General features: G+C 42.1%; 1 protein-coding gene across 2 annotated transcripts in view; it reads right to left on the bottom strand.

Annotated features, from left to right (window-relative positions):
* The window catches only part of LOC149193779 (uncharacterized), a 249,834-nt gene that overhangs the window by 163,231 nt on the left and 61,429 nt on the right, over positions 1–25,174 (bottom strand). For both annotated transcript variants that reach the window (XM_089404946.1, XM_089404945.1), the window contains exon 3: positions 17,955–18,110. In XM_089404946.1, coding sequence (XP_089261072.1) covers positions 17,955–18,110 — 156 coding nt within the window. The remainder of the gene's footprint in view (positions 1–17,954; positions 18,111–25,174) is intronic.

Raw genomic sequence — 25,174 nt, 5'->3', positions numbered from 1 at the left:
TCTGACAATACTGTCTACACTAACAAAGTGGGTAAGTCTCTTACCATTCTTGTTCTTTATGTTGATGATGTTCTCCTTACTGGTAGTGATCCCAACCTTATAAGCCATGTGAAGTCCAACCTTGAAAAGCAATTTGAAATAACAGACTTAGAACACTTGCATTATTTTCTTGGTCTTCCAAAGAAGGTATTTCCTTTTCCCAGACCAAGTATGCATGTGATCTTCTATGCCACTTTCACAAGGAAGACTATAAGCCAGCCCCTTCTCCCTTTCAGTCTAGAGCCAAACTTTCAATCACTTGTACTTCCCCTAAATTTGATGCTACCTTATACCGTCAACTTGTTGGAAAACTTTTGTATCTGACCCATAACTTGTCCTGACCTTTCCTTTGTTGTTGGCCTTGTTGCTCGATTTATGCAAAACCCACATGAAAGTCATTGGAAAGAAGCTAAAAGAATACTTCATTATGTTCAAGGTATAGTTCAGTTTGGGATTCATTACAGTGTAGAAGCATCTCCTCTACTGGATAGTTTCACTGGTTTTGATTGGGCTGGTGACCCTGATGATCGAAAGTCTACTGCAGGTTATGTATTCACTCTTGGTTTTGGACCTATTACATGGGCTTGCAAGAAACAAAGTGTCATTTCTCTTTCTTTAGAAGAAGCAGAGTATCATGGCGCCGTTGAAGCTAATAAGGAAGCCCTGTGGCTTCGTCAAATCCTTCAGAGTTTGGTTTTCAGTAGCAGCATCCGACTACACTTTGGTGTGATAATCAAAGTGCCATTCAACTATGCAAAGATCTAGTCCAACATCAATGCATCAAACACATTGAACTACACGTGCATTTCATCAGAAAGCTCATTCATGACCATGTTCTTGAAGTTCAATATTGTTCAACCGATGATCAAGTTGCAGACAGCTTTACAAAGGCTCTCACAGAGGCGAAGTTTACTAAACTTTGATTTATGGTTGGAGTTCAGGAAGTTGTCACTAAGTGGGGATAGGCTTTGATGCCTCCTTCCTTCTCCTATTGTGTAATCTTTGTACATCCTTCAATCCTATCCCAATTTGTTCTTAAGGGAGGATGTTAGGATATTCCGACACATAGGAAATAATTAAGTACAACTTGGTCTAGTGTATAGTTAGGTAAAGTGTGTTTCTTTAGTATGTATTTTTTGTAGCTTACAATCTGACGATCACAATATGTTCTAGACATGAAGTGATCTAACGGTTCATTCTCTCCTCGGTATTACCGACACTTGATCTGTGGCTTAATACCCGATTGGTCCATGATCTCTATTTAAAGAGCATGGAGGGTCATTTGTAAGGGGACCATTCATGAGAAAAGTTTATGTAAATTTTCTTTTTTTTACATTAATAAATTGCCTGAAGTGGCCGTGTTGGCTCAGGTCGTGGATTGTTTCCCTCTTTGAGGGTTTTAACCACGTCAAGAATATTGGTGTACTGATCTGCGATCTATTTGTGAGCGGTGTCCTTTGGTGTTCTATCTAAGGAACTTACCCTGTAAATTCCTACATTTTCTAGCAGTGTATGGAGCTTAGTGGGTAGTGCCTCTGCAAGCTTTGGAGGAGGGTTGTTGGGGACTTGAAATACCCAAGAGTTGGGCATTTCAAGAGCTAATTTTCTGATTTGGAGAGGATTTATCAGAGCTGGAGTTGGAGGATTATCATTAGTGGCATATTTCTCACAAAGGACATGCACAAGCTGCCAGAGAGCCACTTACACCACTTGGATTTCTTTCTCATCACCTAGAATCAACCCACACCATTTTTGTGTTTTTGTGGGTTTTAGGAGAGGAGTCTGGGGTTAAAGTTTCAACGCATTCCGAGCAGTATTTAGAGCAGAATCTTCAATTTTAATGGGCAGCCAACAACAGATTTTTTTGGGCAGCACACATTTCCTATTCTGGACCATTTCCTCATTTGGGTCAGAGATATTTCACCTGGGTTTTGCATAGCTTGCATAGCAAGATCAGGTTCTATCATTCCTACCTATTTTATGTACCTAATTCTCATCATTAATAAAATGGCTCAATTTGTTTTGTTGGTCTACTTGGTGTTTTGATTTGTGTTCGTGGTTTTAATTTCTTTTGTTGTTCCTAATTCATTGCTTGATATTTACTTTTAAATTCCACTTAGGAATATTACAATTTGGGCCCACCTCTCACCAGCAACTCAGCTCTGGCCTTCCCTGAAATAGCCTCTACGCCTTAGAAAATTCAGCCATGTGCCTTCTCCTCGAATAGCCTTTGTGCCTCAGAAAATTCAGCACTATCAGATCAGCCTCTCCAACAATTCAACCTCCTCCTTGCTTCAACAATTCAGCCCTGCAATCTCCAACAATTCAGCCTCCTGGAGATTCTTCCAAATCAACCTGCAATCTTCCTCCTTCACCTCACTTTATATGAGCGTCTCTCTCTAGAGCAATCACTTTTCCTCTTTGGAAGAAATCGCTTTCCCAAAAATGCAGTGGTTGCTCGCTCTCTAGTTGTTGTTGTGTCTTCACCTCTCCCTTAGGTTTCATTTATTATCTTCATCAAGCCCAAATCACTTAACCCTAATCTCCCTTCTAGAAGATCTAGGAGATCAACAGTTGAGATCATTTCTAAGTCACTTAAATAATTTCATTATTTATCCTTAGAAATTGACTTAATAGTCCACAATAATTAATTGACTTTAATTATTGTATTTTTCCTAAGTTAGACTTAAGAAAGAAGATATAAATCACTTACTCCATCAAGCAAGCACCTAAAGAGGCAATAAATCATCTCCTACATGCTAAGACACCAAGCCTATGTAGAATACCTTCTGAAGCTACCACAAGTTTCAACACAACAAGGAAATTCACTATTAAGTTGACAGTGGTGTGGATCCCATTGTTGCCGAGTATCTAGTGCAGCCTGGCACTAGGGTCCTAGATATTGCAGTAACAATAACCATTCATGACAACCTTTCACCACATGACCCATCAATGTGTGTGTGTGTGTATCATCACATAGGTCATTGTAAACTCATAATCTCACATACTACATATTCAATACATTATTCTAATCTTTATGGATTCTTTTATGTTATGCTATTTATTTTGGATATTCAGTTTATGAACCAAGTGGTTCATTTCATATTCAATAGATGAACTTTGCTCATTTCACCTTCACATACCTTGGCCTGGCCTCAGGGGAACTGTTTTTTCTGGTACAGGCAATATGATATCAAGAGAAATGTTATCATTTAGGAAAATTCTAGCTATGTCGTTAAGTTGACTACCCTGTCTAATAATGGAACCAGCCTTAACAACACTCTTCCATAGTCAGGGGATGAAATCTCTATAACACCTCACGAAACTTCAGCATTGTTAGTGGAGAAGTACTGTTGATATTTGGAAGAGAACGGGCCTAATTTTTTCTACCAAATGACAGTTGGGGATTCGATTCCTGTTGAAATTTCCAAGTCTGACATATTAGAAATCTCTACTGCATTATCTGGTTTATTTCACCTACTTGTTTATTCCTTAACAAGTTATTTATACATATAAATACTGAAAATAAACACAAATGTAGCCTTAACTCATACAAAGATTAACAACTAAAATACTAGACAAACACATAAGGGACACCGTTATTTTTGGACAACACGTCCCTGGAAAAACCCAATGCAGGAAAATCGATGCAGCAGATCTGAGGGTTTTATTATTATGTAGATTTCCTGAGTACAACTAGGGTGTCGAACTAGCTCACCCAATAGAGATTTTGACACGGAAGTAATACCTCCTCTCGGAGGTAGATATTCAGCTTCTCAGCACTAGTCTGCCCCACGAAAATCCTTCTGGCGCTTCTCCAAGGCTCTACGTCAGCCCTGCTAGCCGCAGCATAGCTCCTGAACCCTCTGCGTCAGCCTTCTACCTCTTTGTGTCAGTTCTTTAGCCTTCTGCATCACCCACACAGGCCCCTCAGCCTCTACGTAATCTCTAGCTGCCTCTGTGTGGCTCCTGCTGCCTCTACGTAGCTTTGTCTGCTTCTGTGTCAGCCTCTTCAATCACTACGCTAACGCTCACGCACTATCTTTGCCTCTCTGCTATGTACTCACTGCCCCTCACTGCAACAGATCTCAGCAAACCCGCTCTAGAAAATCGAACTGACTAATCAATCTTGGTGTGTCTCCAACTGACCCTCAAGCCTCCTCTTATACTTTTCCTGTTGAGCCTTCAATGGCCGAGATTAAGTCTCTAATCAACTGCTAAGATTAGATTTGGCTTGATCCATGTCATTTAGAACCTTCTCACTCAGTTTTATATTAATACCCATTAATATTTTAATTTTCCTAAGTTTAGACTTATGAACCCCATTAAAAATATTAATTATTTTAATATCTCTCTAACCGGGTGGAATTTCCCCAAACCATTTATGGGTCTTGGAGATCCCATGTGCTTTAGCCTCTCCACCAATTTTCATGGCTAGAGCAGATTTGATGCTACCACAAATCAACACTCCCTCTTAGCGAGGAATGTGCTCTAGTAATGTTCCACCACTGAACATCACAGTGATCATTCTGCACTGGTACCTGTGTTGATGCTTGGCCTGCTGCCCAACATCCACTACGTTGTTGCTTCATGTATTGTTGCCCATGGCTCTACCACTGCCACTGCTACATCTGTAATGCAGCGCCCTCTCAACATGTTGTATCATGTTGCCCATAGCACTACCACTACTAACCGTTGCACTGCAACTCAGTTATCAAGCAGTAAGTAATCGATCTACCCAACTACTGACATCCTTGTCAGTCCGGAAGCCCACCGATGCTGAAGCTTCCTGTGCTGCTATCATGTGCTCCCTCTGCTACCTTTGCGTCGCTGCAAACACCTTTGTGCCTCTCGCACTGCTACAACCTCCATTGTGCCTCTCGCACTGCTGCAACCCCCACTACACTGCTACAAACCCCTGCATTCTAGCCCTACCTTGTCGCTTCATCGCATCTTGCTTCTACCAACATCCATCATCCTGCTACTGTCACTCGGGGTTCCCGTAGCCAGATATGAACCAAGAGTTTGCGTACCTCAAGGATCCTGCCCCTCATATTGTGTAGTCCTCTTGACTACAGCTCAATATCACCCCACCTCTTCTCTAGAGGTGCATGAGCACTCATGGCATAGTCATCATCGGTCTCGATTTCTTTCTCTGCCTTAGCCGGAGTTGCCTTGGAGTCAGAAGCCTCTCCCTTATTCTTCTTCTTGGGGCACTAGGATGCATAATGACCCAGCTCTCCACAATGGAAGCTCTTCACCTTAGAGATATCCTTCTTCTTCCACTTCCCCTATTGTCCCGCAGATGCCAGAGCTGCATCCTCCTCCTCCTCTTTCTTGATTCGACCTCCCTTGTGTTGATTTGGAGTAGCATCGGATGTGCTCTAGCCATGAAAATTGGTGGAGAGGCTAAGGCACATGACATCTCCAATACCCAAAAAGGGTTTGGGCAGATTCTAAAGTTTAAACAGTTTGGGAGATATTAAAATAATTAATATTTTTAATGAAGTCCCTAAGTCTAAACTTAGGGAAATAAAATATTAATGTGAATTAATATAAAACTGTGTTAGAATGGTCCAAAAGTCATGGATCAAGCCAGATCTTATCTTAGTCGTTGATTAGGGACTTAATCTCGGCCGTTGATTTGTCAACGAGAAAAGTATAAGAGGAGGCTTGAGGGTCACTTGGAGAACACACTGAGGGAGACCAATCAGTTCAATTTCTGGAGCGGGGTTAGCTGAGAAATTGAACCAGTGGTCTGGTGAGCAGTCAGGAGGCAGCAAGTACGGAGCAGAGAGGCGGGATCAACCACTGGAGATCAGCGCTGAGGCAGGAGAGGCAGACGCAGAGGCAGCAAAAGACTGCACAGTCACTAGCTGGGCCTGCGTGGGTGATGCAGAGAGGCCCAAGGCTGACGCAGTCAAGCAGGGGCTGACGCAGAGGGTTTGAGAGCCACACAGAGGTCAGTCGGGCTGACACTGGGATTGGGAGAAGTGCTGGAGAATTATTTCTCTCTGTGGGTAAGCCAGTTTGGCACCCTCTTATAATGAAGAATTGCTGAATAATAAAATCCTCCTTTGCTGCACCAGTTTTCCCACATTGGGTTTTTCCGGGGACTATTGTCCAAAATATCTATGTCAATGTGTTAATGCTTGTGCATATGTTTGTTTTTGTATTACGGTGTGATATCTGCAGCAATATTTATTTTAATGTTTATTGAAGTAATTTCATAAATAACTTATTATGGAATAAGTAGGAAAAATAAATCAGTTGTTGCAGTGATAGAATTTTCACATGGTATCAGAGCGAGTAATCAGAGACAGAAAGGGAAAATCAGTTATGGGTCGAGACCACGATGCAGAGGCATCCACGTCAGGGGACTCACACAGATTTTCAGAAGATTGCACAAGAGAGAGATTTCGATTTCTCTATGTTGGCTTCCAGGCTGGAAGAAGAAGTGGTGTGTATGACTAGTGTTGCATCATCAGAAGTATGGTATATAGACAGTGGAGCTTCGTGGCATATGACGAGAATCAGGGAGTGTTTCTCAGAATATCGAGAAGAGAAGATGAACTTTCAGATCACCATGGGGAACAAGGCAAAGTGTACTCCAGTAGGGAAGGGTACCATAATTTTTCAAACAGAACGGGAGAACGGTTCTGTGCTACAAATGTGCTGCATGTACCAGGATTGGGTATGAACTTACTTTCCATGTCGCAACTACAAGGCAAGGGCTATGACATCTACTTCATCAAGGAGAAGGTATACGTCAAACACCCGAGCTGGAAAAAGAAAGTGCAAGTCGGGATCAAAAGCAATCGGTTGTATAGATTGCAACTAGAATCACCAATGACACTAATAGGCAGTCATGGAGACAAGGACTTGAACGAACTATGGCACAGAAGAATGGGTCACTTACACCATGGAGCTCTAAGAATTCTCAGGAGCACTGTAACAGAACTTCCAGATCTGAGTACGGAACAAGATGATGTATGTAGGGGATGTGCTCTAGGAAAGTATGCCAACGCAGCATTTCCTAGGAGCAAACACAGGGCCAAAAGTGTACTAGGATTGATACACTCTAATATCTGCGGACCTATCTCTGTTAAATCTCTCAGTGGTGCCGAGTATTTCCTTACCTTCATTGATGACCACTCAAGGAAAACTTGGATTTATTTTCTGAAAACCAAGGATGAGGTTTTTTGTCGATTCAAGGAGTTCAAGGCTCTGGTGGAGAATCTGACTAGGAAGAAAATAAAAGTTTTGCGCTTAGATAATGGTGGAGAATCTGCCGATAAGGACTTCATGGATTTATGCGCTAAGGGGGGCATCAGAAGAGAGTGGGCAGCTCCATATAATCCGGAGCAGAATGGGGTAGCAGAAAGAAAGAACAGGACTATTGTAGAAGTAGCTAGGGCCATGATGTATGATCAGGATATGCCAAAATTCCTGTGGGCAAAATCATGCAACACAGCAGTCTATGTTCAGAATATGACTCCTCATCGGGCAGTGGGCAAGATTACTCTAGAGAAAGTCTTCACAAGGAAGACACCTAAAGTCAGTCATTTCAGGATATTTGGGAGTATAGCATATTGCCGCATACCCGAAGAAAAGAGGAAGAAGCTAGATCAGACTGCAGAAAAGGGATATCTAGTAGGATATAGCGAGAACGCTAAGGCATACAGAATCTATCTTCCAGGGAGCAGGACTGTAGTAGTACGACGAGATGTAAAGTTCATGGAGGAAAGGGCTTTCAGAAGATCTCGCAAGATGCCTTCTGAGGAGGAGTTGAAAGCAGTGTTGCAGGAAGCGCCCCCCCCCCGGATCCTAGGCCGGAATCGCGTCCCGTACGGAAGCGTTCCGGAAGCGCCCAAGGAAGCGCGATTCCATTTTTTCCGAAGCGCGATTCCGCATTTTTTATGCGCTTCCTGGTTTTTGAGAAGCGTTGGCCCCGAAGCGCGCTTCGGAGGGCGCTTCGGGCCTCCGGAAGCGCCACGCTTCGGGCCCGGAAGCACACGCTTCACGAGCGCTTCGGAGCGCTTCCGAAAAATCCGCGCGGGCTAAGGAATGACACTTCATTTTTTTTAATTTTTTTTAAAAGTTAACTTAACTTAGCAATGAGGGGGTGGGTTAGGGTGAGTTTAGGTGAGGAATGAAAAGCATAAAGCTCCCATTCATTCCTCATTTTCTCACTTTGAGTTTATGAGAGTTGGAGAAGAGAAGAGAGGAGAGGAGAAGAGAAGAGAGGAAAGGAGAGGAGAAGAGAGGAGAGCTTGGAGGAGTGAAGGAGGAGCTAGGAGAAGGAGGAGGAGCTTGGAGCAAGAGCTTGGAGGACTTCATCTACAAGAGCTAAAGAGGTAAGTTCAAACCCCAAACTCCCTTGTTTTTTTGAAAAAAAAATTGTATTTTTCTCCTCCCTCTCCTACTCTTTCCCATTGTTTCTACTTGCTCCTTTATTTACAGGTTGTCCACCACCTATATCCACATTCCAAGATGGTGTTCTTTTGGCTTCTATGTATCATTCCACTCTTGGTTTTAATGATGGCAAGGGTGAGGAATAGAAGGGAAGAGGAAGGGGATGAACTTGGTCCTAATAGTAGTGACCCAATGTATGATGAGGAGGAAGGGTTTGAAGAGGAAGGGGATGAACTTGAAGGGGACACTGAAGCACAAGATGGGAAAGGTACATCAACACCCTTGTGGAACTATGTGACCAAACTTGATGGGGGAAAGGGTGGTGGATCTTACAAATTTGTGTGCCCTCATGGTTGTCATGGAGGAAAACCATATTGTGGTTCATATACCCGTCTGAGGAGGCATCTTTGTGGGGTGCTGGACAGTGATGAAAAAAAGGGTTCTGTGGGGGTACAAATTTGCCCAAACATTTCAACTGAAGAAAGAAGAAAATACATCCAAATAGAGATGGCTGCACAACAAAAAAACAAGAAACAAAAAACTCATTCTGAATCAAGTGCAACCTCTAAATTTGGTAGTTGCCCATCTCCTCATGGTACTTCTGCAACCTCTGGAGGTAGAAGAACAATAGGGGATTTCCTTAATGTTGCTGGGAGGGATGATGTGGATGGAAAGATAGTCCGGTTTCTTTGTGCTTGCGGTGTACCATTCAATGTGCTTCGCTCTCCCTATTGGCATGACATGGTAAAGGCCATCAATGAAGCCCCAAAAGGATACAAGGCCCCCAACTATGAGAAAGCTAGAACAGTGTTATTAGAAAGAGAAAAAGCTAAGGTTCAAAGAGCTTTGACACGTTTTACACATGAGTGGGTGGATTCTGGGGTATCCATTGTATCAGATGGGTGGACAAATATTAGAAACCAACATTTGATAAATGTTCTTGGTGTTTCTTCTAGTGGTGCAGTATTTATTGCATGTCATGACTCCTCCTCCATCAGTGCAACTGCACAAAACATTGCAGATCTCCTATTGAAATCAATCAAAGATGTTGGTCCGAATAATGTGGTTCAAGTGATCACAGATAATGCAGCAAATTGTAAGGCAGCAGGAAAAATTATTGAGCGTACTCATCCACACATCTTTTGGTCTGGGTGCCTGGTTCACACATTGAACCTTTTGATGCATGATATTGTGAAACACAAAGATTGTGGGTGGATTGCTGAGGTTTACAGGAAAGGGAAGCAGCTCATTAAATTCATCACAGGGCATACAAGGGTAAACTACTTCTATGGCACTTACTCCAAGTTGCAATTGCTTAAAATTGCAAAGACAAGATTTGCTAGTTATTACCTCACCTTTAGGCGGCTAGTGAGGGTGAGACAAGCTTTAACTAATCTGGTGTGTGCTGAAACATGGGATGAAATTAACACTGACACAGATGGTGCTAATGCAGTCAAGGACACTGTTCTTGACAGTTACTTTTGGTCACAGGTTAAATATGTTTTGCAATTCACCAAACCAATTTATTACATGATCAAGTTTGCAGATTCAGATCGACCAGTAATTGGGGAGGTGTATGAGCAAATGGATAGCATGTTGGGGCAGATTAAAGACATTGTTGAGCCTAGAGATACCACCTTGTACAATTATATTCGTGTAGAGGTGCAAAACCGATGGGAAATGCTAAATATTCCATTGCATGCATTAGCATATGTTTTGACACCTAAATACTATCATCCATCATGGCTTTCAACACCAGCACCTGGGGGGGGAAGCAGGAAAAAACCACACCAAGATAGAGAGGTTCACGAAAAATATATGGCTGCATTGAGTAAATTAATCCCTGATGAGGAGGAGGCTGCATTGGTACGGAGACAGGTGAGCAACTATACGCTCAACACTGGTCCATTTGGGAGCATGCATGCAATTCAAGATCGAGAGACTTTTTCTGCTCTTGAGTGGTGGAACATGCATGGAGGGGGTACTCCACTTCTACAGAGTTTGGCATTGCGGGTGCTATCACAGGTGGTAAACACTTCTTCTGCAGAGAGGTGTTGGAGCTCTTATTCTTTCATCCATAGTGTTAAAAGGAACAGGTTGAATTTAGACCGGGAAGAGAGCTTGGTTTATGTTCATTACAACTTGCGATTGTTGTCCCATTACTGTGAAGATGCAAAGTCTAATAAAGACTTGTTGATTTGGGACAAGAATCCAGAGGAGCCCAATTTGGAGGATGGAGTGTTGCGACTAGAGCAATTAGAGGATGCTCTTATCCAGGTATGTCCATTGTGGTATGAATTTTCCAATTTTCCCTTATAAAGCATTTCTCTAATTCATGTTTTTAATTTTTTTGTTAACTAGTGTTTTTTTGTTTTGCATGAATTTTTTGAGCGATTCTAGGATGATGATGACCGTGTTGATATGCCACCACCCCCACCCCCATCTGGTCCCTTGGTTCCTAGGTTCCATGGTTCAACACCAACAGCAGGGGGTTCTTCTTCATCAGTTTCAGTGCCACGACTTACACAGGGACCATCTTCTTCATTGCCACCACGTGGAGGCCCGCCATCACGTTCTATTCGTGGTGGAAGGAGGAGAGATTAGTAGATATATTCACAATCTACTACTTTTTGTCATAGATTACTCATTAGACTTGTAGACTTGTGAATTTGAATTTTGAACCTTTTTGGCTTGGCGGTGACCAAGTGACATATTTTGTAAACATTATTATTTGAATTTTGGACATGACAAATGTTGACAGTTGCTCACTTGCTAGATAAATCATAATATGCTCTATGTTTTATGTTTTATAATATGCTTAAATGTTTTATGTTTTATAATATGCTTAAAAATTTGATGTATGTTTGTAATAGCTAGAATATAGATGATTGTTGTACATACTAGTAACTACAATGGAATCATGGATGCCATATCTATCTTGATTTATGCAAAAATATGCATGTTTTCATGTCTTCTACAATTAATTTGGTATTTGGGATGTTTGTTTTGAGTATAAATGCAAAAAAATATAAAAATATATATATATATATAGCAGACGCTTCCGCGGACGCTTCGCTTCCTAGATTTTTGGAAAATGACGCTTCCGCGCTCCCGCTTCCGCTTCCGCTTCGCTCCCGCTTCGTGCAACATTGGTTGAAAGAGAAGCCGTTGGTTAAGCGTCTTCAACCATAAGAAGTAAAGAATTCTTCCTCGGGACAGGAAGATTCTCAAGATGAGGAGGAGGAGCAAACAGAAGCACCTACTGGCAAAGGAAGAACTAGCAAGCAACTTCGTCAGATTCTGCGAGATGCAAAGGACTTCATCTGTGCGCCAAGAAACAATAAGAGGGAGTGAAAACATCCAAATAGATATCAAGCAATAGTAGCTCAGGATGGAGAGCCTACCAATTTCAAGGAGGCACCTCAACATTAGGTTTGGCTAGACGTGATGGTAGAGGAATACAACTCCATAATGGTAAACAATGTCTAGGAGGTGGTGCCAAGACCTCAAGACAAATCAGTGGTAGGTTCAAGATGGATCTACAAGATCAAATATGTTGCAGACGACAGTGTTGAGAAATACAAAGCCAGGTTTGTGGCTAGGGGGTATGCCCAAAAAGAAGGGATTGACTATGAGGAGATCTTTGCCCCGGTAGCCAAGTATACATCTATTAGGACTGTGATATCTCTTGCAACCCAGATGGGATGGGAGATCCATCAGATGGATGTCAAAACAACATTTCGAACAGGTTAATAGAAAAGGAGGTATACATTGAACAACCAGAGGGCTTTGAAACTCATGAGAAGAAGTATCATGTATGCAGATTGAAGAAAGCCTTGTATGGGCTGAAACAGGCACCGAGAGCATGGTCAAATAGATGACTACTTGCAAAAGATGGGGTTTTTCAAGAGTGACGCGGATCTGAATCTCTACTATCTGGTTGTAGAGAACGAGCCACTAATCTTAGTATTGTATGTGCATGATCTCTTTCTGACAAGATCATCCAGACTCATTGGGGACTGCAAGAAGAATCTAGCCACAGAATTCGATATGAAGGATTTGGGACGAATGCATTACTTCCTAGGGTTGTAAGTTTGGCAGAAGAAGTGAGAAATCTTCCTCGGGCAAGGGAGGTATGCTATAGAAATCTTGAAAAGATTCGGGATGGAGGACTGTAAACCTATGGCTACACCACTGATCACCAACTGGAAGAAGATTGATGCATCAAAAGACAAGGATGTTGATCCCACCCTATACAGGCAACTCATAGGGTCCCTGATGTATTTGGTCAATACCAGGCCAGACATTTGCTACGCTATCAACACCCTCAGTCAATTCATGGTGGAACCAAAGGGGGCGCACTGGACAGTAGCCAAACATGTTCTCAGATATTTACAGGGAACAGTCGATTATGTACTCTTGTACACTAGAAGTAAGGATATCAGATTGAGTGGATTTACTGATGCAGATTGGACAGAAAGTTCAGTGGATCGAAAAAGTACCTCTGAGTACTGTTTCAACATTGGATCAAGAATGACCTCCTGGTGCAGTAGGAAACAGAAGTCCGTGGCTCTGAGCTCATCTGAGGCAGAATATATGGCGGCAAACACAGCTTCTTGTGAGGCCATATGGCTTAGAAAACTACTTGTGAACCTATTCAGAAGGAATATGGAGGCAACCAAGATCATGTGTGATAATCAGAGTTGCATCAAGCTCTCTAAGAATCCAATGTTTCATGATAGGTCGAAGCATATTGATATCCATTGTCACTTTGTCAGGGACTGTGTCTAACGAGGAGTTGTACAATTGAGCTATACTCCTACAGGAGAACAGGTGGCAGACATCCTCACCAAGGCCCTTGGAAAGACAAAGTTTGACTACTTCAGGGAAAAGATGGGGATGGTAAAGAACCTGTTTCAGTAGCAGAAATGGTAGTGATAACAGCAAGGATGCAGAGGGAGTTGCAGGGCGGATGCATTGTTGGGAAAAAGAACCAGCAGCAGCACAGATGCAGAGGGAGTTATTGTACAGATGGAGCAGTGGCAGTGGCAGAGCCATGGGCAGCAGTACAGGATGTAGCAGTGCAGAAGATGGTGGGTGGGGAGGCTTAGCATTAGCACAGGGACCAATGTCGGATGATCAAGGTGATACTCAATGAGGAGTATTACTAGAGCACAGTCCTCGATAAGAGGGAGTGTTGATTTGGGGTAGCATCAGATGTGCTCTAGCCACGAAAATTGGTGGGGAGGCTAAGGCACATGAGATCTCCAATACCCAAAAAGGGTTTGCGCAGATCCTAAACAGTTTGGGAGATATTAAAATAATTAATATTTTTAATGAAGTCCCTAAGTCTAAACTTAGGAAAATAAAATATTAATGTGAATTAATATAAAATTGTGTTATAATGGTCCAAAAGTCATGGATCAAGCCAGATCTTATCTTAGCCGTTGATTAGGGACTTAATCTCGGTCGTTGATTTGTCAACGAGAAAAGTATAAGAAGAGGCTTGAGGATCACTTGGAGAACACACTGAGGAAGACTAGCCAGTTCAATTTCTGGAGCGGGGTTAGCTAAGAAATTGAACCATTGGTCTGGTGAGCAGTCAGGAGGCAGCAAGTACAAAGCGGAGAGGAGGGATCAACCACTAGAGATCAGCATTGAGGCAGGAGAGGCAGATGTAGGGCTTTTCAGGCAGACGCAGAGGCAACAGAAGACTGCGCAGTCACTAGTTGGGCCTGCGTGGGTGACACAGAGAGGCCCAGGGCTGACGCAATCAAGCAGGGGCTGACGCAGATGTCAATCGAGTTGACGCAGAGGTCAGTCGGGCTGACGTTGGGATTGGGAGAAGTGCTGGATAATTATTTCTCTCTGTGGGTAAGCCAGTTTGGCACCCTCTTGTACTGAAGAATTGCTGGGTAATAAAATCCTCCCTTGCTGCACTAGTTTTCCCACATTGGGTTTTTCCAGGGACTGTTGTCCAAAATATCTGTGTCAATGTGTTAATGCTTGTGCATACATTTGTTTCTGTATTACAGTGTGATATCTGTAGCAGTATTTATTTTAATGTTTATTGAAGTAATTTCATAAATAACTTATTGTGGAATAAGTAGGAAAAATAAATCAGTTGCTGCAGTGATAGAATTTTTACACCTTTCTGCTACTTCCCGCCTTGGTTAGCCATCTGATCTTTTCTTGGCGAAGAGCTGCCCACATCTCTTTCCATCCTAGAAGAGTGCTCTGCCCAAAATGCCTTGGACAAATGTCTCCCACTCCTAGGAGGCTGCATTCAAGGCGGTCCTCACCATGAACTCCTGATCCGGCATGGCCCCTATGGAAGTAAGTTGGTCCTGAATCTCCTGCAATCTGAGCAGGGATAGATCTATCTACTCCCCCTTATGCATCTGATACGACCGCAGTTGATTCTCTAATAGCATCTTCTGTTGCACGGAAGTGCCCTGATACAATGTCGTCAAAGTATCCCACATCTCCTTTGCCGTGTTATTTTCGGCAATATGTGGTATGACATGATCCCTGACCCCATCAAGGATTATGCACTTTCCCCTCGCCATTGCATCCTCATACTTCTCATTATCAGCTGGGTCGACTGGGATAGCCACGGTTCTCAAGGCGAAGCCCTTGATGCGATGCCTATCCAAGACTGACTGGATCCTGGCCTTTTAGATGACAAAATTGGAAGCCCCATCCAATCTGTCCTGATCCCTCAGTCCGTTCACTGCCATCTCCCCTCTTCTTCTGGACTCCCTCTGAGTCTCGACTTCCCTCCTTGAAGTTCTCTCCTAGACTCCCTCTGAGTCTCGATTTCCCTGTTGGAAATCTTCCCACCAACTGTTGAACCGCTCCTCTCCAATCCTCTTTGAAACTACAACTCGAATCTGGATTTCTTGGCTAGAAATCCGTTAAGGCAGCGACTCCCTCTACCTTGGTTCTGTCCCGTTAGGCATTGCTCTGCTCCAATAGAAACAACACCCCACCAGCTTCACAATCACAATCTGCACACAGCTCTCTAGGCCCCAGCAACTGAAGAAACTGAGCCTTCCAGCTCTGCGCAATCCCGACAAAGGATGAATCACTCCTCTAGCCAACTGCGTCAAGCCTACATGACTGAGTAGGATGACGTGGTTATTCGTGAGCCTCTTCTGCCTCTCTATGCCTTTGCATTGGCCCTCTCTCTGGCTCGAAATGATGACACAAGCCCTCTGCATCACTCCTCTACTAACTTCTACTTAGGAGCAGCTCTGTCTCTTGGGACAGCTACTACTACTACAAATTTCCAATATCTGTTAGTGCCTTAAGTCCTCCTGTGATCTGCAATGCTTTGATACCATGTTGAAATTTCTAAGTATGACACATTAGAAATCCCTACTGCATTATCTGGTTTATTTCACCTACTTGTTTATTTCTTAACAAGTTATTTATACATATAAATACTGAAAATAAACACAAATGCAGCCTTAACTCATATATAGATCATCGACTAAAATACTAGACAAACACACAAGGGACACCATTATTTTTGGACAACACATCCTCGGAAAAACCCAATGCGGGAAAACCGGTGCAGCAGATCTGAGGGTTTTATTATTATGCAAATTTCTTGAGTACAACTAGGATGCCAAACTGGCTCACCCAACAGAGATTTTTACACAGCAGTAATACCTCTTCTCGAAGACAGATATTCAGCTTCTCAGCACTAGTCTACCCCACGAAAATCCTTTCGGCGCTTTTCCAAGGCTCTGTGTCAGCCCTGCTAGCCTTTCGATAGCTCTTGAACCCTCTACGTCAGCCCTCTGCCTCTCTGCGTCAGCATTCTGACCTTTTGCGTCACCCACACAGGCCCCTTAGCCTCTACACAGGCTCTAGCTACCTCTGTGTGGCTCCTGCTGCCTCTACGTCAACCTCTTCAATCACTGCGATGACCCTCGGGCACTATCTCTGCCTCTCTGCAATGTACTCACTGCCCCTCACTGCAACAGATCACTTGTTTGACTTTTCTCAGCAAACCTCGCTCCAGAAAATCGAACTAACTGATCAATCTTGGTGTGTCTCCAATTGACCCTCAAGCCTCCTCTTATACTTTTCCTGTTGAATCTTCAACGGTCGAAATTAAGTCTCTAATCAACGGCTAAAATTAGATTTGGTTTGATCCATGTCATTTAGAACCTTCTCACCCAATTTTATATTAATACCCATTAATAATTTAATTTTCATAAGTTTAGACTTAGGAACCCCTTTAAAAATATTAATTATTTTAATATCTCTCTAACTGGGTGGAATTTCCCCAAACCATTTCTGGGTCTTCGAGATCTCATGTGCTTTAGCCTCTCCACCAATTTTCATGGCTAGAGCACATTCGATGCTACCACAAATCAACAATCCCTGGCCACAATGTAACCCATTGGGAGTTCTCAAGAGTCAAGCCCTAGATGGATTATCTTTTTAAGATATGGATTATTGTTTAATAGTCCCCTATGCACCTATAGTACATTTACTAATGTTGTGGCTTAATAGTTGGAAAGGAGCAGAGCCATGAAAACGGCCCCGATTCAAAACCCGGCAGGTGTAGAGCCCTTTTGTGTGTTTGCGGGAATGTGTTCTCCCAAAGTTGATTTCCCTCAATCATCCAATAGACTTAACACATTTCTAAGTTCTAACAAGCCAAATTGGTTCAAGTGGAGGCTAATACAATACATTTATCTTTAATATGTTCTTGCTAGGCTCTTCTTATTTACCAGTGGCGATTTTGGATTGCCACAGTTGAGTCATTTATATGGGTTCTAGCTCAAAAAAAATCCATGCCCTATAACAGCTGCCTCGAGTCACCATTTTACAGGTTATACTTAAAAAAAAAATCAAATTGATATCAGGCTCCCATCCATGATCCTACAAATGATATTTAGAATTAATCAAACCTGGACTAAAAATCAACTCGTAACATGCTTATTTATGCTCAGATCATCAATGTCAATGATTCACTCTATATTAAAGCTAATATGGGGATTAGTTGACACTTGTCTCCCTTAACTTCTGTCTTCCTGTAAACTAAAAGAACAATTGTACTTCAATAACATTCAGTAACCATCTACTCATTATCTCTACGTAGTATGAATTAAATAAACCTGCAAAAAAAGAAGATTGTATATTGTAATACCAATACTTTTTCTAGAAGCAAAAGAGAAGCAGAGATATAGTTTGCTTTTATCTATACACGAGAAACTGCATGGAGTGCCTTGCTTGAAAAGCAGATTTTCATAAGACATGAAAAGATGTAAACTTGTGTTTCCACTGCATGACTCAAAACACAATAGATGAAGCTCATTTTATATATCTCAAGTGACCGAAGTTCAATAGCGAGATTTGCATAACAGAAGAAACAAATTTCAGCATTTTTTTCCTTTCAGCCAACAAGGGGCGACCTCTTCTTAAACGTGTTTCAGTATTGGCATAGTGATCAATTTTATAATGATGTTTCAGAAGGCTACCTCGGGATACTCAATATGATTTTGCCTTGAAATGTCATTTGGCAATTGCAAAGAAAGCTCTTGGGATGCTAAGTGTGAAATTTCCTTTAACAGTACAGCCAATCTTGATGTATTGAGTGTTCCTTCAACTTTCACAACTTCAATAGCAGACTGTACCTACAAAAAGACAGAGAGAACATTTATTGCTGACATAAGCAAGAGAAAAATGTCAAGCATTAATCAATGAGAATCGACATAGTACTGAGATACCTGAACAAGGTGCACCATGCAACAATTTTGAAATCAAGGACAAGTCTACGAGTGTCAATATTGGATTTATAAAGAAATTTGTTGAAAATAGTCTAGTCATGAGTTTTATTAATGTTACATGAACATTGAATGATCCCCAGAAAGATCTTTCATTGAAATGTAATTTATTTACTGTTAACATAGTGTTAATGCATGATTCTTAAAAACACTATTAAACACATAAGCATGAAGAACTGATAATAAATTTGCAGCAAATTGAATAGCAAAACATGAAAAGAAAAGCGACACAAGAGATTGTTAATGGAGTTCGGCTATCTTCAAGCCTACATTTCCAGGGCTTGGTCTTCAACGAGAAGGCTTTTATATTAGAAACTTCAAAACCATAAACACATCAAAAGAATATTGCTTCACATATGATCCTGCACCATCTAGATGCACTCTGCTCTGTTTCAGGGTCCTATAGCAACTATCGGTTCTGAAAAAGGCTTCCTGGATCTCCCAGAAAGTGTCTTCAAAGTTCTCAGCTTCGTTGCCTGCACCTGCTCAGAAACTCCTTCCTTGCATGAAATCTCAACTCTCCTCTTCAAAAAGCCAAGCTCACCTCTCGTCCTCTAGCACATCGGTGTAATGCTAATTTAAAAGATCTTGAAACTCTATACATGGCAATTGGTTGCAATTTTGTTACAAATATAACATATAGTTCAAACCGCACCATATAAAACATTACATTTGGTTCTCGGTGCAATGAAAACTATGCACATAGGTATCGAAACTATACAAATATGGCATATATTAATAGCAACCATATAATACATTAAACTTTGGCATGTTTTGTATGGTTTCCAAACATAACATATAGTTATAACTTCCCCCGACGGTGATGCCACATTAGTTGTTGGTCGCATGTGAATGGTGGTCATAGTGCCATAACCCTTTGTGGTCACGGTGGAGCGGTGGTTCCCGTGGCACATTTTGTAACCATTGCATGATAAGTCCCGCGGTTTCGAAGCATGACATGTCGTTTGGATCATAAACTATGTTTAATACATAATTTCAATATTATATCCTTGGCAGCGTTAACATATGCCTATTATATGGTTCTCAACCATATGTAATGTGCCCGCCATTTATTATATACGTTCAACATAGGTTTTGACTTTTAAAATTCCGCTCCCATTCATTTGCACCACTACATGTTTAATATATAGTTTAATATATGTTATGTGGCTTAATATATGTATGACTTTAATACCATAACATATGTTTTAATATAAGGTTTCTTTACACCACATGTTATATATTTCATAAACCATGTCTGTGCTATGAGACTTGATACCTTCACCATGTAATGAAGACCTGCACCCAAACTGGAGTTGACTTTGACTTGTTGACTGCCACGTCAAACTATGGAGCTGCCACTTGGCCTGCAAGGCCTCATTTACCTGCTTACCCACAAACTTTAACGAGCTCTTTCTCTTTCATCTGGAGTCCAAATGCGTCTGCTCAAGTTGCTTTGGAATCGTTTTTCCGAGCTCTACATGACGGTGTTGGTTTCACTTGCATCCAACGACTTTGATTTTTTGGCCTTTTCTGGATCCTTGACCATTCGTTGATCAATTGCAGATCATTGTGTGAAAATTCTATCACTCCAACAACTGATTTATTTTACCTGCTTATTTCCTAATAAGTTATTTATGAAAATCCTTCAGTAAACATTAAAATAAATTCTGCTACAGATATCACATCATAATACAGAAACAAACACATGCACAAGAATTAACACATCGACACAAATATTTTGGACAATTAGTTCCCGGAAAAACCCAATGTGGGAAAACTGGTGCAGCAAGGGAGAATTTTATTATTCAGCAATTCTTCAGTACAACTGGGTGCCAAACTAGCTTACCCAACAGAGAGAAAATTCTTCAGCACTTCTCCCAGTCTCAGTGTCAGCCTGGTTGACCTCTGCGTAGCTCCGAGTCCCTCTGCATCATCCCCTACCTCTTTGGGTCAACACTGAGCCTCTCTGTGTCACCCACATAGGCCCTCTAGTGACTGCATAGTTTGTTGCCTCTGCGTTTGCCTCTCCAACCTCTGCGTTGTTCCCCTGGTGTTGTTCCTGACTCTTTGTTCCGTACTCGCTGCCTCTTACCGCTCTCCAGACCACTAGTTCAAATTTCTCAACTAACCCCGCTCCAGAAATCGAACTGACTGGTCTCCCTCAGTGTGTTCTCCAACTGACCCTCAAGCCTCTTCTTATACTTTTCCTGTTGGTCCTTCAACTGTCGAGATTAAATCTCTAATCAACATCTAAGATTAGATTTGGCTTGATCCATGACTTTTGGAACCTTCTAACCGGTTTTATATTAATACCCATTAATATTTTATTTTTCCTAAGTTTAGACTTAGGAACTCCATTAAAAATATTAATTATTTTAATATCTCCCAAATTGGTTAAATTTGCCTAAACCATTTTTGGGTCTTGGAGATCTCATATTATTTAGCCTCTCTACCAATTTTCAAGGCTAAAGCACATCCGATGCTACCCCAAATCAACACTCCCTCTTAGCGAGGACTGTGCTCTAGTAATACTCCACACTAAGCATTACTCTGACCATACGGCATCGGTACCTATGCTGATGCTAAGCCTCCCTGCCCATCATCCTCTGCAGTGTTGCATCCTGTACTGCTGCCCATGGCTCTATCACTGCCACTGCTACATCTGTACTGCAGCTCCCTCTGGATCCATGTTGCTGCTGGTCCATCTTACCAGCACTGCATCTGCACTGTAACTCCCTATGCATCCGTGTTGTTGCTGGTACTTCTTCCCAACACTGCATCTGCACTACAAACTCCTCATCATGTTGCATCATGCTATTGTTGACTGCTACTGCACTGCAACATCATACCCATTTCTCCTACTGAAATGGATTCTTTATCATCCCCATCTTCTCCCTGAAATAATCAAACTTGCTTCTTCCATGGGCCTTGGTAAGGATGTTTGCCACCTGTTCCCCTGTAGGAGTGTAGCTCAACTGTACAGCTCATCGTTGGACACAGTCTCTGACAAGGTGACACCGGATATCAATATGCTTTGACCGATCATGACATACTGGATTCTCAGAGAGCTTGACGCAACTCTGATTATCACACATGATCCTGGTCGCCTCCATATTTCTTCTAAATACGTTCACAAGTAGTTTTCTAAGCCATATGGCCTCGCACAAAGTTGTGCTTGCAGCCATATATTCTGCCTCTGCTGAGCTCGGAGCCACAGATTTTTGTTTCCTACTGCACTAGGAGGTCATTCTTGATCCAATGTTGAAACAGTACCTAGAGGTACTTTTTCGATCCACTGAACTTCCTGTCGAATCTACATCAGTAAATCACTCAATCTGATATCCTTACTCCTGGTGTACAAGAGTCCATAATCGATTGTTCCCTGTAAATATCCGAGAACATGTTTGGTTGTTGCCCAGTGCGCCCTCTTCGGCTCCACCATGAACTAACTGAAGGTGTTGACAGCTTAGCAAATGTCTGGCCTGGTATTGACCAGATACATCAGGGACCCTATGAGCTGCCTGTATAAGGTGGGATCAACATCCTTGTCTTCAGATGCATCAATCTTCTTCCAATTGGTGATCATTGGAGTAGCCATGGGTCTACAGTCCTCCATCCTAAATTTCTTCAGGATTTTTGTAGCATATCTCCCTTGCCCAAGGAAGATCTCCCCCTTTTGCGGCCAAACTTTCAAACCCAAGAAATAATGCATTCGTCCCAAATCCTTCATGTTGAATTCCGTGGCTAGATTATTCTTGCAATCCCCGATGAGCCTAGAGGATCTTGTCAGGAAGAGATCATCCACATATAATACTAAGATTAGAGGCTCATTTTCTACAACCAGATACTAGAGATTTGGATCTGCGTCACTCTTGACAAATCACATTTTCTGTAAATAGCTATCGATTTGACCATACCATGCTCTAGGTGCATGTTTCAGCCCATACAAGGCTTTCTTCAATCTGCATACATGAGACTTCTTCTCATGTGTCTCAAAGCCCTCTGGTTGTTCAATGTATACCTCTTCTTCTATCACTTCGTTCAGAAATGTTGTTTTGACATCCATCTGATGGATCTCCCACCCCATCTGTGCTGCAAGAGATATCACGGTTCTAATAGATGTATACCTAGCTACCGAGGTGAAGGTCTCTTCGTAGTCAATTCCTTCCTTCTGAGCATACCCCTTAGCCACAAACCTGGCTTTGTATTTCTCAACATTGTCATCTACAGCGTACTTGATCTTGTAAATCCATCCCGAACCTACCACTGATCTGTCTTGAGCCCTTGGCACTTCCTCCCATACATTGTTTACTATTATGGAGTTGTACTCCTCTACCATCGCATCCAGTCAAACCTGATGTTGCGCTACCTCCTAAAGGTTGGCAGGCTCCCCATCCTGAGCTACTAATGCCTGATATCTATCTGGTTGTTTTCGCTCCCTCTTATTGTTCCTTGGCGCACCAATGAAGTCTTGTGCATCTTGCAGAATCTGACGAAGTTCCCTGCTCGTTCTTCCTCTGCCAGCACGTGCTTATGTTCGCTCCTCCTCATCCTGTGATTCTTCATGACCCGAGGAAGAATTCTTTTCTTTCGTTGGTTGAAGAGGTTTGACCAATAGTTCCTCTTTTGACTACTCCTCAAAAGGCATTTCTTGAGATTTTCTGAGAGTCCTATCCTCCATGAACTTCACATCTCGTCGAACTACTACCTTCATGCTCCTTGAAAGATAGATTTTGTATGCCTTAGCATTCTCGCTATATCCCACTAGATATCCTTTCTCTGCAGTTTGATCCAGCGTCTTCCTCTTTTCTTTGGGTATGCAGCAATATGCTAAGCTCCCAAATATCTTGAAATGACTAACTTCAGGCATCTTCCCTGTGAAGACATTCTCTGGAGTAATCTTGCCCAATGCCCGATGAGGAGTTCTATTCTAAACATAGACTGTTGTATTGTATGCTTCTGTACTGGAATTTTGGCATATCCTGATCATCCATCATGGCTCTAGCTGCTTCTACAATAGTCTTGTTCTTTCTTTTTGCTACTCCATCTGCTCCGGATTGTAAGGAGTTGTCCACTCTCTTATGATGCCCTCCTTAGCACAAAAATCAGTGAAGTCCTTATCGACATACTCTCCACCATTATCTGAGTGCAAAACTTTTATTTTCTTCCCATTCAGATTCTCCACCAGACCCTTGAACTCTTTGAATCGACAGTAAACCCATCCTTGGTTTTCAAAAAATAAATCCAAGTTTTCCTTGAGTGGTCATCAATGAAGGTAAGGAAGTACTCGGCACCACTAAGAGCTTTAGTGGACATGGGTCCGCAAATATCTGAGTGTATCAATCCTAGTACACTCTTGGCCTTGTTTTTACTTCTAGGAAATGCTGCTTTGGCATACTTTCCTAGAGCACATCCTCTGCATACATCATCTCGTTCCGTACTAAGATCTGGAACTCCTGTTACAGTGCTCCTGAGAATTCTCAGAGCCCCATGGTGCAAATGTCCCATTCTTCTGTGCCATAGTTCGTTCAAATCCTTGTCTCCATGACTGCCTATTAGTGCCATTGGTGATTCTAGTTGTAGTCTGTACAACCTGTTACTTTTGATCCCGATCTGCACTTTCTTTTTCCAGCTCGGGTGTTTGACGTATACTTTCTCCTTGATGAAGAAAACGTCATAGCCTTTGCCTTGAAGTTGCGACACGGAAAGTAAGTTCATCCCCAATCCTGGTACATGCAACACATTGGTAGCACAGAACCGCTCTCCTATTTCTATTTGAAAAACTATGGTACCCCTCCCTACTGGAGTACATTTTGCCTTGTTCCCCATGGTGATCTGAAAGTTCATCTTCTCCTCCCGATAATTTGAGAAACATTCTCGGATTCTCGTCATATGCAAAGAGGCCCCACTGTCTATATACCATACCTCTGATGATGCAAAGCTAGTCACACAACCCACTTCTTCTTCCAACCTGGAAGCCAACATAGAGAAATCGAAATCACTTTCTCTTGTGCAATTTTCTGAAAATCTGTGCGAGTTTCCTGACGTAGATGCCTCTACATCATGGTCTCGACCCGTAATTGATTTTTCCTTCCTGTCTCTGATTATTTGCTCTGATACCATATGCAAATTCTACCACTGTAACAACTGATTTATTTCACCTACTTATTCCCTAATAAGTTATTTATGAAAATCCTTCAATAAACATTAAAATAAATTTTGTTGCAGATATCACATCATAATACAGAAACAAACACATGCACAAGAATTAACACATCGACACAACTATTTTGGACAATCAGTCCCCAGAAAAACCCAATGTGGGAAAACCGGTGCAGTAAGGGAGGATTTTATTATTCAGCAATTCTTCAGTACAACTGGGTGCCAAACTGGCTTACCCAACAGAGAGAAAATTCTTTAGCACTTCTCCCAGTCTCAGCGTCAGCCTAGCTGACCTCTGCGTAGCTCCCAGACCCTCTGCGTCAGCACTGGGCTTCTCTGCATCACCCACGTAGGCCCTCTAGTGACTGCGCAGTCTGTTGCCTCTGCATCTGCCTGAGAGGCTCTGCGTCTGCCTCTCCAACCTCTGCATTGTTCCCCTGGTGTTGTTCCCAACTCTTTGTTCCGTACTTGCTGCCTACTGCTACTCTCCAGACCACTAGTTTGAATTTCTTAACTAACCCCGCTCCAGAAATCGAACTGATTGGTCTCCCTTAGTGTGTTCTCCAATTGACCCTCAAGCCTCTTCTTATACTTTTCTTATCGGTCCTTCAACGGCCGAGATTAAATCTCTAATCAATGGCTAAGATTAGATTTGGCTTGACCCATGACTTTTGGAACCTTCTAACCCAATTTTATATTAATACCCATTAATATTTTATTTTTCCTAAGTTTAGACTTAGAAACTCCAT

The sequence above is a fragment of the Pinus tabuliformis genome, chromosome 2_2, assembly GCF_031772625.1.
Source record: "Pinus tabuliformis cultivar Carrire ecotype Pingquan chromosome 2_2, CPIR1, whole genome shotgun sequence".
NCBI lineage: Eukaryota > Viridiplantae > Streptophyta > Pinopsida > Pinales > Pinaceae > Pinus > Pinus tabuliformis.
This window is presented reverse-complemented; position numbering and strand designations above follow the sequence as displayed.